Source organism: Microcaecilia unicolor, chromosome 1 (assembly GCF_901765095.1).
Source record: "Microcaecilia unicolor chromosome 1, aMicUni1.1, whole genome shotgun sequence".
In the NCBI taxonomy this organism is placed as follows: domain Eukaryota; kingdom Metazoa; phylum Chordata; class Amphibia; order Gymnophiona; family Siphonopidae; genus Microcaecilia; species Microcaecilia unicolor.
In genome coordinates, this window is record NC_044031.1 from 727,277,623 (window position 1) to 727,294,150 (window position 16,528).

The 16,528-nt window shown below is 44.3% G+C and overlaps 1 protein-coding gene across 1 annotated transcript in view; it reads left to right on the forward strand.

The window, feature by feature from the left end:
• Positions 1–16,528, forward strand: part of EFL1 (elongation factor like GTPase 1) — a 446,854-nt gene that overhangs the window by 317,293 nt on the left and 113,033 nt on the right. Inside the window, 3 exon segments of the mRNA XM_030189629.1 lie at positions 6,409–6,468; positions 6,471–6,539; positions 12,841–12,988. Of these exon segments, the coding sequence (XP_030045489.1) occupies positions 6,409–6,468; positions 6,471–6,539; positions 12,841–12,988 (277 nt within the window).

Sequence of the window (16,528 nt, forward strand, 5' to 3'; positions counted from 1 at the left end):
AGTATCCTGTTTCCAACACTGGCCAATTCAGATCGCAAGTATGTGACAGAAACCCCAATAGCAGAAACATTCCATGCTACCAATCCCAGGGCAAGCAGTAGCTTCCCCATATCTGTCTCAATAGCAAACTACAGAATTTTCCTCCAGGAACATGTCCAAAATGTTTTAAACCCAGATAAGCTAACTACTATTGCCATATCCTTAGGCAACAATCTTAAGGTGTTAGAATGGTTCTAAAAAAAATTGCATGGGTGTGTGTGCATGTATAGCTATGAGTGCCAACAAGAGCATGCTTACTTTTATGCAGGCCATCATAACTGTTCCTAAGAATGGAATTGCAACATATGCTCATACATTAAAAATATACACGTACACATGCTCACATTTACACCTGAGTTAGAAGATGTGTAAAGTTCTACAAGTATTGAGAGCCTATTGTATAATGTCGCTGGTGTCCATAAAATATGCACACTTTCTGAAAAATGTTTAGGTGTCGTGTTATAAAATTATCCATCCCCCTTCCATCCCCAGAGGATAGTTATGTAACAGGCTGCCTAACGTGAAATTATTTTTAAAAGATTGGAGGGTGGTCAATGTAACGCTGATTTTTAAAAAAGGTTCCAGAGGAGATTTGAGAAATTATAGACCGGTGAACCTGACGATGGTGCCGGTCAAAATGGTAGAGACTATTATAAAAGAACAAAATTACAAAGCATATTCAAAAGCATGGATTAATGAGACAAAGCCAACATGGATTTAGTGAAGGGAAATTTTGCCTCACCAATCTACCGCATTTCTTTGAAGGGGTGAACAAACATGTGGATAAAGGTGAGCCGGTTGATATTGTGTATCTAGATTTTCAAAATGCATTTGACAAAGTACTTCATGAAAGACTCCAGAGGAAATTGTAGAGTCATGGGATAGGAGGTACTATCCTATTATGTTTAAAAACTGGTTAAAAGATAGAAAACAGAGAGTATAGTCAGTATTGTCAATAGAGAAGGGTAGATAGTGGGGTTCCCCAGGGGCCTTTGTGGAGACCACTGCTTTTTAACATATTTATAAACTAGTAAGATGCCCGTTTCGGGAAAAAATGAAACGGGCGCTAGCAAGGTAATCCCCCCCCGCACCATCCTCCCTCCCTCCTGAGTTCCAGACCCCCCTTCCGTCCCTCCCTTCCGAGTTCCACAGCCCCCTGTCCCTCCCTCCGTTCCTCACTAACTTGTTTGCGAGTTTGTGGTCAAAGTTCACAGCGCTCTCCCCGCTGCTGCTGTCAGAATCTCTGCGAGTTGGAACTCGTGCGTTGTGCCTTCGCCGCCCCGCCCTCGACGTAATTCGCTGCCCCGCCCTCGACGTCATCGCGTTTTGATGCGAGGGCGGAGCTACAGTGACTGCAGGGCAAACCGGATAACTCGGGCGCCTCATCCGGCTTGAGGCTTCATTGGAACGTTGGAGGTGCCTTTTATATATATAGATGATCTATAGATGGAAATAACTAGTTAGGTAATTAAAATTACTGACAACACAAAATTATTCAAAGTTGTTAAATCGCAAAAGGATTGTGAAAATTACTAGAGGACCTTACAAGACTGGGAGACTGGGCATCTAAATGGCAAATGATGTTTAATGTGAGCAAGTGCAAAGTGATGAGTGTCGGGAAAGAGGAACCTGAATTATAGCTACACTAGTAAAAAAGCCCCGTTTCTGATGCAAATGAAACAGGGGCTAGCAAGGTTTTCTTCTGTGTGCATGTGGGAGTGTGTGTGTCCCTGCTCTGCTCTCTTTCCCTTCCCCTCTGCTCTCTGTCCCCTCCCCCCTCGGAATCGAGTCCTTCAGTGTTACGTTTCCTGCTCTGCTGTGTTTGTGTTACAGAGATAGTGAGGGCTTCTGCCCTTTCTCCCCTCCCCCCTCTGAGTCCTTCACTGTTACAGAGAGAGCGATTTGATTTTGTGCTTTGCTGTGTTTTCCTTCACTGTTTGTGTTACAGAGAGAGCGAGGGCGGGGCAGACACTCATGGGGAAACCGGATATCTCTCCCCCTTCACACTTCCGGCTGGAGGCTTCATTTAGAACGTTGGTGGTGCCTTTTATATATAGAGATAATACAAGGTTCCACATTAGGAGTCACCGACCAGGAAAGGGATCTAGGCGTCATCATTGATGATATGTTGAAACCCTCGGCTCTGTGTGGCGGCAGCGGTGGCTAAGAATGCAAATAGAATAGTAGATATTATTAGGAAAGGAATGGAAAACAAAAATGAGGATGTTATAATGCCATTGCTTCATTTTGTGACTGCACCTCAAATATTGTGTTCGTTTCTGGTCACAGCATCTCAAAAAAGATATAGTGGAATTAGAAAAGGTACAGAGAAGGGCGACGAAAATGATAAAGGGGATGAGACGACTTCCATATCAAGAAAGGCTAAAGCAGCTAGGGCTCTTCAGCTTGGAGAAAAGACGGCTGAGGGGGAGATATGATAGAGGTCTATAAAATAATGAGTGGAGTGGAACGGGTAGACGTGAATCATTTGTTTACTTTTTTCAAAAATACTAGGACTAGGGGGGCACACAATGAAGCTACAAAGTAGTAAATTTAAAATGAATCAGAGAAAATATTTCTTCACTCAATGTGTAATTAAACTCTGGAATTTGTTGCCAGAGAATGTAGTAAAGGCAGTTAGCTTTGGGGGGGGGGGGGGGGGGTTACAAAAGGTTTGGATGGCTTCCTAAAGGAAAAGTCCATAGACCATTGTTAAAATGGACATGGGGAAAATCCACTGCTTATTTCTAGGATAAGCAGCATAAAATGTACTATATTTCTCTGCATACAATGCTAGTTTATGTAATGAAATACCTTATGAAATTACACCAGATATCTGTCTATATACTTAAAGTTTGTTTAACCCTCTTCATCTATATTAGTTTGGACCAGGGTTTGCATTTCTTTAATAAATCTCTGTCTTCCCGTGTTTCCTCCTTTTATCATCTTTCCTGTCTACTGCCCCATTTTTTGCTTCAGTGCTCTCCCAATTTCCTGTGTTCAACCGAATGGTTTCCTGCTTCTCCTTAGTGTATACTGTGCCTCCAGTCTTTTGATAACTGATTATAATCTACCCAAAGTTTCCCTGATGACCCAATTATGCAAATCTATAATAATCTATTCTGTGTCACACATAGCACACAGGCAAGTATAACCTACCTCCACCCATCCCAGACACATATTATAGTATGATGATTTCCTCACCCACTTGAATGAAGGTCCCCTTAACTCTCCCAAATTAAAACTCATTTTCAAAATATTCTTCTTAAACTACCATGGTCTGAAAATAATCATCATGACCGCCCAACTCAGAAAATGGCAAAAACAAAAGCAGCAGGGGTTATTCTGTATTTGGTGTCCTTTGGTGCTAAGAAATGGACAAATAGAAGTATCTGATTCCTGGGCAAGCACTGCCACTGCTTAAGGACTACTCACATTAATTTACGATTCAAAACCATGCAGTAAGCTACCCTATGGCTGAAAATAATGATATACCTTGCTAGAATTTAAATAGCTATTTACTGGCTTCAAGAAACTGTTTGATATGACACCTTCATTCTACTTCTGGACCAAAATATCCTGGGCGGAATTCAAAATGAAGAATGTTTTACTTGGCTGTAAGGGTTAGGGATTTCCCAGCCAACTGTATATCATGCATTCTAGCGACAGCAGTATGGTACACAGAGGCTGCCAAGCAGTTTAAGTAAATACAACTATTCTTGGGCAGAATTCAGTCATAAGCACTTAAAAAAGAAGTGGCAAGGAAAGGAAAAAACAATAGAAAAACAATGCAACTATGAACGTACACATATGTATATAGATATAGATAAAACAGCTCTATTGCTTTGTGCACTGTATTAAAATGTAATTTCCTAGCCATGTTAAATTGAGAGGAAAAGAATGGAAAGTGTGTGAAAACTGGGAAATAATAAATAGTTGTACTGTACAAGTATAATAAGTCCCTTATTTATATACTAGTAAAAAAGGCCCGTTTCTCAAAGAAATGAAATGGGCACTAGCAAGGTTTTCCTCGGAGTGTGTATGTTTGAGAGAGAGTGTGTGAGAGTGACTGTGTGAGAGAGAGAGAGAGTGAATGTGCGAGTGTGTGTGTGTGACAGAGAGAGAGTGAGACTGGGTGCGAGTGTGTCTTTGAGATTGAGAGTGTGTGCCAGGGCCCCCCCTCCAAGTTCCAGTGTCCCCCTCCCTCCCAGTTCCAGTATCCCCCCTCCCTCCCTCAGAGTTCCAGGGTCATCGTTCCCTCTCCCTCCCTCCCTCCGAGTTCCAGGGTCATCGTCCCCCCTCCCTCCGACTTCCAGGATCGTCCCCCCTCCCTCCCTCTGACTTCCAGGATCGTTTCCCTCCCTCCGAGTTCCAGGGCCGTCCCCCCTCCCTCCCTCCGAGTTTCACGGTCGTCTCCCTCCCTCCGAGTTTCAGGGCCCCCCCTCCCTCCCTCCCTCCAAGCTTCAGGGTCCCCCTCCCTCCCCCCTCCTTCCCAGTTCCTGGGTCGTCGTCCCTCCCTTCCAGTTCCAGGCCCCCTCCCTCTGATTTTTAAAAGTCATCTTCACTTACCAAGTCAGGGTTACGGCAGCGGCCAGCAGCGGTAAAACGCGTGCAGGCTCGGTCCTTCTCTCTCATTCTTAGCTGTGGTCCTGCCCTTGCAGAAACAGGAAATGAGGGCGGGACCACAGCTGAGAGAGCGAGAAGGGCCGAGCCTGCATGTGTTTTACCGCTGCTGCCGGCCGCAGTAACCCTGACTTGGTAAGTGAAAATGACTTTTAAAAATCAGAGGGAGAGGGCCTGGAACTGGAACGGAGGGAGGCACGACGACACCCTCATGCGTGTGACGTGCCCTTCCCTCTCACTGTTCCGCCCTCGACGTCATCACGTTTTGACGCGAGGGCGGGACAGAGAGAGATGGTGACAGCCAGTACGAACCCTACAAACCCTTCACTGCCACGGAGTCAGCTTCAGAATGTTGGAGGTGTTTTTTATTATAGTAGATATCATTGTTATTCTTTTCATATATGGCTCTATTGTGAAAGTCTTTTATACATCCTTTATGTTCTTTATATACTTTTTCTATGCCATTTATGTTTTGAATTTACTTGGGATTGTTTTTATTTGGTTCTGTTTAAGTTTATATGTTGTAGACCCCTGATGCAGGCAAACTGCTGAAACACTGGGTTTGTTCAGCTTCAGTAAAATTCCTGTGGTTGACTTCCTGTGGTGTCAGTCATCCATTGTTTGTGGCTTGCTCCAGTCCTTACTTTCTTTCTGCCAGGTTCCATCTAAGACAGTGGTTGTCAACCCAATCTTTGAGACATACCTAACCAGTCAGGTTTTTAGGATATCCACAGTGAATAGGCATGAAACAGATTTGCATATACACTGCCTTCCTGGTATGCAAATCTATCTCATGCATTCTGTTTGTGGATATGGCATAGTGTATCCTGAGTGCTGGATTGAGAACCCCTGCTCTAAGGTTACACAGTTGTACAGGACACCTTTAGTGGTTGCACATACATACGTCAAACCTGGCCATTCAGCCTGGTGCACTTTCACCATAGAGGACCTGATAGGAGAAGTTGCAGGTGCCTGTTTTACAGCTATGTACAGTTTGTATTGGAACCACAAGCATTTTCAAAACTTGTAGTCAGCACTCCCTGGGTGCTGATTGTAATATCTTTGAAAGATTTATTCTAGTAGTCCTGAGCATGATTTCTGTCTTTTTCTATTGTCACAAAATGCCTAGCACCCGCCTGGGGTTACCCTATGGCCACCTGAAGGGTCTGTCCAGCACTGCCCAGACTTGCCTGCACCTGGGCTCGTACTCTATACTAGCACCTACTGGCAGGGTCCCACTCACCTCTGGGCTAGTCTCCCACTCTCAGGTTATTCCCCAGTGATTTCTAGGACACTGGAGCCACACTTCAGGGGTCCCACAGTTCCTAGAATGCACCCACAGGCCCAAAAACACAATCTAGGATTCTTAGTCCGTCCAGGACAGCAGAGTCAATAAACTAATAAGGTTTATTGTTACAGAACTTGAACAGTGAACAGAAAAAGGTGAAATCAGCAAACAATAACAGGTAACTGAATATAGGTCACTTTCAGGAACCATGTTCTGCCCATGGTTACGGACCACTGTCAAGTACACTTTATGTGAGTTGCGGCCAATTTTATAGAACATGTGTAAGTGCCACATAATAGTACCAATCCCATGCCTAAATGTCTCTATTCTTTAAACTTTGATGCACAATTAGCACCTTACTTCGGGTGTGTCTTACAGAACTGCCCTTTTTAATGACTTATTACTACCATCTCCCTTCTCTTATGTGTTTACTGATCTTTGCTTACTGTGTTAATCAGGTATAGGAGGCCTGGAGGAGTTTGTGCTGAAGTCAGCAACACTGTCAACATCGCCAGCTTGTCCCCATTCATACCTCTCAACTTTGAAGCCGCACCAATTGTGAGAGTTGCTGTTGAACCAAAACATCCAAGTAAGTTAATGATTTCTTAAAAGGAATAGAGCAGTATTTAGTAACTATCACACTTCAAAGCAGCAGTGCTACCAAAAATCCTGTGTTCATTATGAGTTGGCATTTACAACAAATAAGCCACCGTTATCCTGATCACTATGCTTATGCATTTCTAAAGGAGAAATATGTTTTTAAAGCCCCTCTGTCTTAGGCCTCCCACTTTTATGGATCTGAATATGCCATGATGGGATTATCATCAACCTGATTTCAGTAAAGTATGGTTATGGCACAAATGGTCAAACAAGAACTTCAACATAGTAAGAGAATACAATCCAGTGGCATAGCTATAGGTGGATGGGGTCAGGCTCACCCTGTCTGACCCCACAGAGCAGTTAAGTGGCGGCTGCCTCGCTTCTCTGTCTCCCTCTCATCCACCTCCGGATCCGGCATTTCCCCCTCGTCTGCAGCTCGGCAACTCCCCCCTCTCTCTAGCCTCCCCCTTCCCTATGTACCTGACTACCTTCATGGGCAGCAGCAACAATGCACATCTGCTGCCTGTACTGATCCTGCAGGCTTCTCTCTGTTGTTTCCCACTCTCACTGATGTCACTTCCAGTTTCCTCTCTGGTAGGATGTGGCAGACGGAAGCCTGTGAGACTGGCGCAGGCAGTGGATGTGTGTCGCTGCTTCTGCTGCCCGCAAAGATACTGAGGTAGACCAGGGAGGGGGGCAAAAGCCAGATCTGGGGACAGAGGAGAGTGAGAGAGAGATGTAGGACAAACCGGGGAGGGGGGTAATGTTTTGGAAGACCTACCCATCTTAATTGTGTTGTGGGCTCACCCAAAATGACAGGTCTGGCTATGCCACTAGTATGATCATAACAAACATTTGAATGTTTAAATAATATATGAAACTGAAGATATGAGAGAGCTCTGGTAGAAATAAAAAGGCCAAAAAAGGGGTAAATAGGAAACAGGCAGGTTGTTTTTTTTAATAAATGCACACTGATAGCATTGCAGCTTTATGTAATTAAATATGTGACTATCTGTGGGAAAAGTTTTGCATGTATAGCACTGACCAGTATGTTCTATTGGCAGCATAAAAGATAAGACAAACTTCCCAGAAATTATTTATTTATTGCACTTGTATCCCACATTTTCCCACCTATTTGCAGGCTCAATGTGGCTTACAGAGACCTGTTATGGCATCTCCAAACCAGGGTAAAGAATACAGTTGGTGTTATACAGAAGTCAAGGAAAACAAGAAGGTTTGGTCAAGCAGTTATAGAAAGATACATTCTGAGTAAAGGTAGATAGGTGTTGTTTCGTAGATAGTTATGGGTTCTCCTGGTAGGCCTTGTTAAAGTGGTAGGTTTTCAGAGATTTGCGGAAGTTAATTAATTCGTTAATCGTTTTCAAGTGCTTTGGGAGTGAATTCCACCACTGCGTATTTATGTGGGAAAAGCTGGTTGCGTGTGTTAGTTTGTATTTTACTCCTTTGGCCAAATTCTGCTGTTACCTGGTTTTATTCAGAAAAAAAATTGCTCTCTTAAAGGGTAGAATAAGACCCCATAGATAAAGAATATACCAGCATTTCCTTGGATCTGTTTGACTGTTTCCTTGTGCAAAGTAGCAGTTAGCATTTACTAGAAAATGACACGGAGACAGGGACAAACTTCGTGCCCATGTCATTCTCTGAAAGCTTGAGACTAGCCTTAAACAGGCTGTTCCAACTACATGGAACAGCATTATAAAATGCTGGTATGAATATGTAAAAACTTAACACATCTTAGGCATCTTTCAACTGAATTCAATGGTTAAAAACTGCAGAAGATGCTTTTCAATTTAAATGAAGCACTATTAAATGGCATCGTTTGTGTCTTGTCTGCCTTTTATGGGGCAATAAGAGTCTTGACTGCTGATCAAGCTTCTTACTGTTACTGCAACACATTCATCCATTCTTGCTGGCATCAAGGAGCATTTCCAACACTTAATAGACCCTTATTGTCCTGTTCATCCACTACATAGTGTTAGTTCTCTTCTACACCCACATCCAAAAGACAATCCAGTTATCTTCCCAGACGATGTAAAAACAAAGGCAGCCAAAAGTTTCAGAAGGTTGTTCCAAAACCAGATCAAAATGGAAGATTCGAGTCCATCAACATCAACAACTCAGGATCCTCCACAATCCACATTCCCAGAAAGCATCACATCGGTGGAAGAGCCCCCCTCCAAAAGAATGAAAATAGATGTTAGCAGTTTTATGAGCAACTTTTATGGAACAACTAGTAAAAAAGACCCGTTTCTGACACAAATGAAACGGGCGCTAGCAAGGTTTTACTCGGAGTGTGTATGTTTGAGAGAGTGTGTGTGAGAGTGACTGTGTGAGAGAGAGAGAGAGAATGTGTGTGTGTGACAGAGAGTGAGTGTGGGTGCGAGTGTGTCTGTAAGTGTGTGTGTGAAAATGAGAGTGTGTGTGAGTGCGTATGTGATCCAACCAAAGATCGATACTGTTCACATAGAGAGTGATTGTGATACAGTGTGAGACATAGAGTGTGTGGTAGACAGTGTATGAGAGTGAGAGAGACAATGACTGTGAGAGAGAGAGAGAGTGTGTGAGAGAGTGTGTGTGTGCCAGAGATACCTCCTCCCTCCCTCTGTGTGGTTGCAGGACCCCCTCCCCCTGTGTGGTTGCAGGACCCCCTCCCCCTCTGTGGTCGCAGGACCCCTCCCCCCCTCCTTTCAGATCTCCCTCCCCCCCTCCTCTCAGATCTCCCTCCCCCCCTCTCCCCTCCATCTCTGGTCTCAGGACCCCCTCTCCCTTCCTCCCTCTCAGGTCTCTGGACCCCCTCCCCTCTGGCCTCAGGACCCCTTCCCCTCCATTGTCTCAGTTGGGGGGGGGGTTCCGTGGGTTGGTGAAATGTGAGGGTGGTTGGAGGGGGGGTCAGCATTTGTTGAGGGGTGGATTGGGTTGTGTCTGTGTTGTTGCTGGGTTTTTTTTCTGTTCTGTTTGTGTCTGTCCATGACAGTTGGGGGGCAGGATCCGTGGGTTGCTGAAATGTGAGGGTGGTTGAAGGGGGGTCAGCGTTTGTTGAGGGGTGGATTGGGTTGTGTCTGTGTTGTTGCTGTTTTTTTTTTTTCTGTTCTGTTTGTGTCTGTCCATGACAGTTGTGTGGGGGGGGGGGGGGGGTCTGTGGGTTGCTGAAATGTGAGGATGGTTGTAGGGGGGTCAGCGTTTGTTGAGGGGTGGAATGGGTTGTGTTTGTTTGTTTGTTTGTTTTTGTTTGTTTTTTGTGTTCTGTCAAAGTAGGAGGAATTGTTTTTGAATTCAGAGGGGTTTGCAGTGGTTTTGGAGTTGTTTCTATGTGTTTTTTTTTTTGAGTTGTTTCTGTGTGTTTTTTTTGGGGGGGGGGGGTGTATTGTGTGTGTGTGTGTGTGAGGGGTGGAGTTGGTTGTTTCCGTGTTGTTTCTTGTGTTTTTTTTTTTCGTTACACCATCGATGCTGCTAGTGTGAGTTAGGGTCGGGTGTTACAGAGGGACGAAGACTCTTGAGCGCAGGGGTAGTGGGTGGGGTCCTGTACGTCCGGAGGCGTGTCGTGACGGGAGGGGGGAGATAATTTATGTTTTTTTCGCCGATTCGAAAAGGAGGGAGTGTTTTGGTGGAGGAGGGGAAGGTCCAAAGTGTGATAGCAGAGGACGGGTGTCCATAATTGGATGAGGGTGTTTGTTGCCCGGGTATGTGGTCCAGTGGCATCTCGGGAGGGGCGAGTGTCAGAGCCAAGGGGGGGCTGTTTTCGAGTGTGCGAGGTTTTTTGTGCTTTACCGGCGCTGTTCTTCTCGGCGGTTTTGTGCCGTTGACGTTTGGGCACGCTGTTTGGGGCGTGTTGCTTTGTTTTGGTTGGTTAGTATCGCTGGTGACGTACCAGGAAGTTCTGACGTCATTTCTTCGGACGGTGAGCACGAATGGCTCAAGGTTTTTGTGCCACGGAGTTAGCTTCAGAACGTTGGAGATGCTTTTTATTATATAGGATACCTCCTTTGAAGGCTATTGTTAATGAATTGGACAGTTATTTATGTTCAAGTGGTGCAGATGACCATGCTGAAAAACAAGCAAAAGTTCTGGCCAAAACTGGCAAAACACGCACAGGGGATCCTGTGCGTTCCTGTTACCAGCACATCTTCTGAGAGGACATTTTCTATTGTGGGAAGGACTGTGGAAGATAGTTGATAATATATTATTCAACTATCTCATAAAGTTGGTTGGCTCTTATAAATTGGTAACAACCACAATAAATGCAAATAAGTTCACATAAATGAATATTCACTGAAAATCCTAAGGAAGTGATTTAGGGGGTCTTTTACTAAAACTTAGCTTGAGTTATCTGCAGTGGGGCCCATAGGAATAAAATGGGCCCTGCTGTAGATAACTTGAGCTAAGCTTTAGTAAAAGACTCCCTTTAAGAAGAGGAAAAGACTTCAGATGCTCAAAAGCCTGTGTAACTCAGTCACAGGTTTGAGAATGACATCACCAATTATAAAAATAACTTTCTGTCTTCCTTTATTATAATTTGCTGTTTTTACGTTTATTTGTTGTTTTTATTATTTAGCCCTCTTCCCGGTATGGCAGTAAACAGTGCTAAACTTTACACCTTCAAATTGTGCAGGTTACTGGCTTCATAAGCTATTGCTAAATTTTCAGTGAACCAATTGGCGCTTATCTGCTCAATGGGGCCTCTCTGTTTCACTGTTTCAAGCTTCTTCAGGAGCTGCCAGTTCACCATTAAGCTTGAATCAGTGAAACAGAGTGGCCCTGTTGAGAAGTTAAGCAGTGGTTATTATTAATCACGCTGAAAATTTGGCAGTCGTTTATGAAGCCAATAACCTGCACAACTCAAAGGTTTAGTAACTGTTTACTGCCATACCAAGAAGAGGGTTAAATAATAAAAACAAAAAATAAATTTAAAATCAGTACATTATAAGATGTAAGAGGCATTTTACACAAGCGCAGCTTTCTTGTGTAAACATTCCCTGGTTTCTGCAGAGAATCTGAAGCTTCTTAGTGCTTTCAAGAACAGTTACATGAAGAGCCACTGAACAGTTTGTGTCCAGCAATGGGCCTTGGTGGGCACAAGCCCACCCTGTCTGGCCCACCAAAAACGTTCAGCAGCAGCCACCTCGCTCTCCTGTCTCCTGCCAACAGTTCTCTCTCCACCCCATCCCCCCCCAATTAAACCTCAGCATCTTTGCCGGCACAGCAGCAACACATATCCGCTGCCTGCTTCTGCCTCGCAGGCTTCCTTCTGCCATTTCCCGCTCTCGCTGACATTACTTCCTGTTTCCCTACGGCAGAGAGAAGCCTACAAGGCAGGCGCAAGCAGCAGATATGCGTCGCTGCTGTGCTGGAGAGGATTCTGACGTAAACCGGTCGGGGGGGGGGGGGGGGGGGAGGTTGCCAAGCCATGGGTGGATGGCAAATGCTTGATCCAAGGGTAGAGAAGGAGGGAGATGTAGGGCAAAGGGGGGAAGAAGTTTTGAAAGTCCCACCCTTCTGAACTGTGGGCCCACCCAAAATGATAGGTCTGGCTACACCACTGGCTGAAAGGTGATTACTTTATCTCTACAGTCATTTAGGGACACAGAGCTGTGGCAGGGCCCAGACTGAGCTTCAATTGTGAGATTTTTCTTTTATAATAATAATTATATAATTCTGTTTATATGCATAATGCTAAGTAGGTAGCTATCTTGGAAAATTCATAAGCTTATTTGAGCAAGACCTTTTGTCTTGCTGCACCTCATGCCTGGAATAGATTTCCCGAGCCTGTGCGTCTTGCCCCGTCTTTGGCCGTTTTCAAGTCCAAACTTAAAGCCCACCTCTTTACCACTGCTTTTGACTCCTAACCACTATTCACTTGCCCTGTCCTTTAACTTCTCCTATTTATTCCCTTACCCTTAATTGTTCTGTCTGTTTACCTGTCTTATCTAGATTGTAAGGTCTTTGAGCAGGGACTGTGTCTTTTGTGTATGGTGTACAGCGCTGCGTATGCCTTGTAGCGCTATAGAAATGATAAATACTAGTAGTAGCATTGGTAGTTTCAATGATTATTTCAAGATCACAAATTAAGTAATGGAAATAGCATTCTTTCTAGGCTTGAAAGTTCTATGCATACCCTATATTAACTACTCTCTTACTTTGCTAGTTCCTGAGTGGCAGGTAAATAATTTGGCAGGTCCAGCAAACTTGCTTTTCAACATTTTATCATAAATGAACAGAATGGCATCTCCACATTCTAATACGGATTCACAGCTTTTTTTTCTTCTGCTTAGGTGAGATGCCTCAGCTGGTGAGAGGTATGAAACTTTTAAACCAAGCTGATCCCTGCGTGGAAGTTTTAATCCAGGAGACAGGAGAACATGTCCTCGTCACTGCAGGAGAAGTACATCTGCAGCGCTGCTTGGATGACTTGCAAGAAAGGTTAGGAAGACCTACTTCTGATTCAGGTTCAGTAGCTTGAGTTTTTGATCAGTGCAGTCACTCATTTTCTAAGAATACAGTCATGCTGCCATTGGATCCTAAATAGCCATAAAACCGTCTGAAGATGGCAACAGCCCTCAGCCTCCCATTCTGGAGATTGTTTCTCCAAGAAGATATAAATAAGGTGGGGGGCCAATATTTAAAACGAATTATGCGTTCACTGGTGACAGCTGAACTTACAATGCCACTATCTGTAGATTTTTAACCATTCTATTGTTAGTATTGGGCTGAAAATCTGTCTGAATGGCTCAGTGCTCTCCATATAGTAAAGGGGTGGAAGAAAGATAGTGCAAAGGTAGAACAAAATTTCCCTTCAACAGTGATTTTCAATTATTCAGATCAGTTATATGTTTGTTTAGGCCTGTGAAATAGCAATCCTAAACTAAACATATAGCAGCAGTATATATAGTAGCAGCAGTGGCGTTCCTGGCCTGGATGGCACCTGGGCGGAGCGCCAATGCGCTCCCTCCGGGTGCAACACCCCCCCCCCCCGCCGAAATGACACCCCCCCCCCCCGGGTGCACACCGCTGGCGGGGGGAGTGTTGTGGCGCGCGCCTGCTCCGAGTTTGCAAAACTTCGCTTCGCTGCAGCTCCCTCTGCCCTGGAACAGGAAGTAACCTGTTCCGGGGCAGAGGGAGCTGCAGCGAATGAGCAACGAAGTTTAGCGAACTTGGAGCAGGCGCGCGCCGCGGCACCCCCCCCCCCCCCCCCAGCGGCTTGCGCCCAGGGCGGACCGCCCCCACCGCCCCCCCTTGGTACGCCACTGAGTAGCAGTGACCGCATTACACTTGTATTCAGTTATTTAACTGAAATGCTGGTAGTGGTGTTTAACAGATTCACTACTGCTGCCAAATATTGGGCCGCAAGTAGCAATCCAGAGAAGGGTTACAAATATGGTGCAGGGTCTGCAAGAAACGTCCGCACTCTGAGTATTGCGTTCAGTTCTGGTCGCCATAGCTCAAAAAAGAGATAGCGGAACTAGAAAAGGTTCAAACTCCTCTCGTATGAGGAAAGGTAAGTGGTTAGGGGTCTTCAGCTTGGAAAAAGAAACAGATGAGGAGAGATATGATTAAGGTCTACAAAATCCTGAGTGGTGTAGAACGAGTAGAAGTAAATCGATTTTTTTACTCGTTCCAAAAGTACAAAGACTAGGGGACACTCAAGGAAGTTACATGGAAATACTTTTAAAACTGGAACTCTTTGCCAGAGGAGGTGGTAAGAGTGGTTAGCATATCTGGGTTTAAAAAAGGTTTGGACAAATTCCTGGAGGAAAAGTCCATAGTCTGCTATTGAGACAGACATGGGAAGCAACTACTTGCCCTGGGACTTGTAATATGGAGTGTTGTCAATGTTTGGGTTTCTGGCAGGTATTTGTGACCTGGCTTGGCCACTGTTTGGAAAACAGAATATTGGGCTAGATGGACCATTGGTCTGACCCAGTATGGCTACTCATGTTCTTATGCAATAAAGACCTAAACATCTATTGTCCAAAAGGAAGTGGAGGAGTGGCCTAGTGGTTTGGGTGGTGGACTTTGGTCCTGAGGAACTAAGTTCGATTCCCGGCACAGGCAGCTCCTTGTGACTCTGGGCAAGTCACTTAACCCTCCATTGCCGCATTGAGCCTGCCATGAGTGGGATAGTGCGGGGTACAAATGTAACAAAAATAAATAAAATAAAGGAGATATAGGATGGAGACATTCATAAACCTCAAAAGAAATAACACACAAGATATGAAAGAAAGCTCTAAGTAAAGGGAAGACCGTATGAAGTTTCAAGGGGATAGTCGCACAAGTAACATTTAAAAGCTTGTTTTTATGGAGAGGGTGATGGATCCTTGAAACCCCCTTCTGGGGAGATGGTGGAGACAAGAGCAGTAACGGAATTAAGAATGCACAGTATAAGCACAGAGGTTCCCTATTTACAAAGAACTGAAGGAAAGTCAAAGATGACATTGTACTGGGAAGTAAATTGGGCAGAGTGAATATACTCTTCATGGTCCTTACTTCCCACAGTATTTTCTGTTTTCTACCCATGATCTTTAGCTCTTTCTTACAATACAATATAATTTGATTTGATTTGTAATGTTTTAAGTGTATTTATAGATATGCAACATATGCACAATCATATATTCAGTTAATATTAATACAAAAGAGATATCTAGTGCCTTTTCTGGTTTACAGGAGATAGTTGAAGTGTCAATATCTGCCTGCAGATTTGAGCTTCAGTTCTTCCTATTTTCATTTTAGCATGGGATGAAGATTCTTAGGAGCTAATTTTCTTCACATCAATGTGACATTTTAGTCAGCAGTACAACAAAAACATTTTTAATAATTGACTTGTGGGCTCATATTCAAAAGAGAAAAATGTTTTAAAAAATGACATAAAGTAGCATTTGGACAGTTTTCTCAGCAAAAAATCCAAATCAGTATTTTGAAAACCCATTTTCCAGATGTGTTTCTATGCTGTTTGTCTACAGTGCATCCAAATCTCAAGTGGGTGTGTTAAGGGTGGGATTTGTGCGTTCCTAAGACTTGGACGTTTTTCAGCCATAATGGAAGAAAACAAAAATGTCCAGGACTAAAACTAAGACGTTTTGGTCTAGACCTGTTTTAATGGGAAAGGGAAATGGGACTTGATATACCGCCTTTCTGAGGTTTTTTCAACTACATTCAAAGCGGTTTACATATATTCAGGTACTTATTTTGTACCAGGGGCAATGGAGGGTTAAGTGACTTACCCAGAGTCACAAGGAGCTGCAGTGGGAATATAATGGCCAAGCCACAAAAAAGTGCCTTAAATGACCAGATGACCAATGGAGGAATAAAGGAATGACCCCCCCTTCCAACCCCCCACAGATGTGAAAGAAACAGTACATACCAGCCTAAGATGTTATAGCCAGTTCTATATAATGTCTGCTATGTTGAGTCCGACTTCCACTTTACATGGAGCTCTTTCTCAATATAGAGATCAGCTAGAATTACCTTCATTTTTTACTCTCTGCCTAAAGTACGAGGCAGTCTTGTTTTTCATATGTAGGACCTCACTATTGGAACTTACTCCTGCCCAAATTACATGGAGAATTAAATAATTGTGTTGAAGTGCCATTTTGTCCATATGCAACTCTGTTACCTTGTTGATTTGGCTACAGCCAGTTTGCTGGAGGGGTGTATCTTTTATCTTTTTCTCTTATCTTTTTACTTGATTGGTGTATTTTATGATTGTAAACCACTTTGTTGGATTGACTTTCCTGAAGAGCAGTTTATCAAACATATAAACGACGAGTGACCGACTCACTCGCAAATGCGCAGTAGAGACTTCCCTCTCTGTCCCGCCCCCGCGTCAATACGTGATGACGAGGGCGGGACAGAGAGGGAAACTGCGCCGCCGAGGTTGATACCGCTCCCCCCCACCCGAGGTCGCCGCTACCGTTACCCCCCCCCCCCCCCCCCCCCCCCCCCCCCCACACCACACACACACAC